Source organism: Tupaia chinensis, unplaced genomic scaffold (genome assembly GCF_000334495.1).
Source record: "Tupaia chinensis unplaced genomic scaffold, TupChi_1.0 Scaffold000115_1, whole genome shotgun sequence".
In the NCBI taxonomy this organism is placed as follows: domain Eukaryota; kingdom Metazoa; phylum Chordata; class Mammalia; order Scandentia; family Tupaiidae; genus Tupaia; species Tupaia belangeri.
In genome coordinates, this window is record NW_006159579.1 from 3423673 (window position 1) to 3424757 (window position 1085).

General features: G+C 50.2%; 1 protein-coding gene across 2 annotated transcripts in view; it reads left to right on the plus strand.

The window, feature by feature from the left end:
* Positions 1-425, plus strand: part of CNBD2 (cyclic nucleotide binding domain containing 2) — a 59844-nt gene extending 59419 nt beyond the window's left edge. For both annotated transcript variants that reach the window (XM_006144078.1, XM_006144079.2), the window contains exon 12: positions 86-425. In XM_006144078.1, coding sequence (XP_006144140.1) covers positions 86-404 — 319 coding nt within the window. In that variant the 3' untranslated portion in view covers positions 405-425. The remainder of the gene's footprint in view (positions 1-85) is intronic.
* Positions 426-1085: the final 660 nt, after the last annotated feature.

The following is a 1085-nucleotide window of genomic DNA, read 5'->3' on the forward strand; positions in this document are numbered from 1 at the left end:
AAGAGTGCAGGGGGTAAGGCCAAAGGGTCAGGAAGACAGGGGAGGAGCCGGCACAAGAATCTCAGCTTCTGTGCCTGCCCCTCAGTGATGAAGAAATGTGCCAGAGTTTCCTTAAGGAGAACAGCTGGAACATCTTTCGGAAAGACCTGCTGCGGCTACTGGTGAAGCCTCGCCAAAGTCCGCCACTCACACCACTCCGGCCCAAGAAGAAAGGGATCTATAATCCGAAAGCTCTTATCTTGGATTTGTGTAGCATCGACAAGAAGACTAAACTTCAACATCCCATTTTTATGGCATCCCAAAAGCTCCTTCCCCCTCTGAGGATTGTCCAAACCATCACGGCACCCCGGTACAAAATTCAAGAACTCCTGCCTCAGTATAAGAATGCAGGAGTCCTTGTTTAGAACCAATAAAGGATGGGTTGGCCACCATGCTTTCTGAATGCTTATCATGGGTAATATGAGCTTGGAGTGACCGTGCCCTGAGGATTGAGCTGTGGGTCCAGAGCAACCGGGGCACAGTGTGGGCTGGGCTGAGTGAATGGGTGTTCAGGAGGCTGGGTGTGAACAGATTAGTCACTGGGGATGATCCCAGGTGGGAGGGTCTTATCTGACCAGTTGGTTGAGAGGCGTGGGGTTCAGATCAAAGTGGTCAAGATAAGGGTTGCAAATGCAGACACCTTCCAGGGCCAGACAGGATATCTGAAGGAACACAGCATCAGGGCTGGGGATGCGACAGGGAATGGTGGGGATGCTGGCACCTCGATGTATCCTTCCCTATTTAGATGGAGCAACTGCTCCTTAGCCCCAGTAGGTTGATGCTGTGCCAGAAAGTAATGCATGTCCAGTATTGCCAATCTGTAGCTATTAAGAGAACCAAAAGATGCAATATGTCAGATGATTCCTACTGTTTTTTAAACATGGTGACTAGTTCAAATTGTTTTAGAATAGTGTCAAACAGAACACATGTGTGGGCTATGCTGGGCCTGTAGGTGGCAGTCTGGACCTCTGTCAGGCCAGAGAGTGGCGTGAGGGTATGACTGCTGGGAGCTGAGGTTTAAGGCACCAGAGAGAGACAAGGTAGCC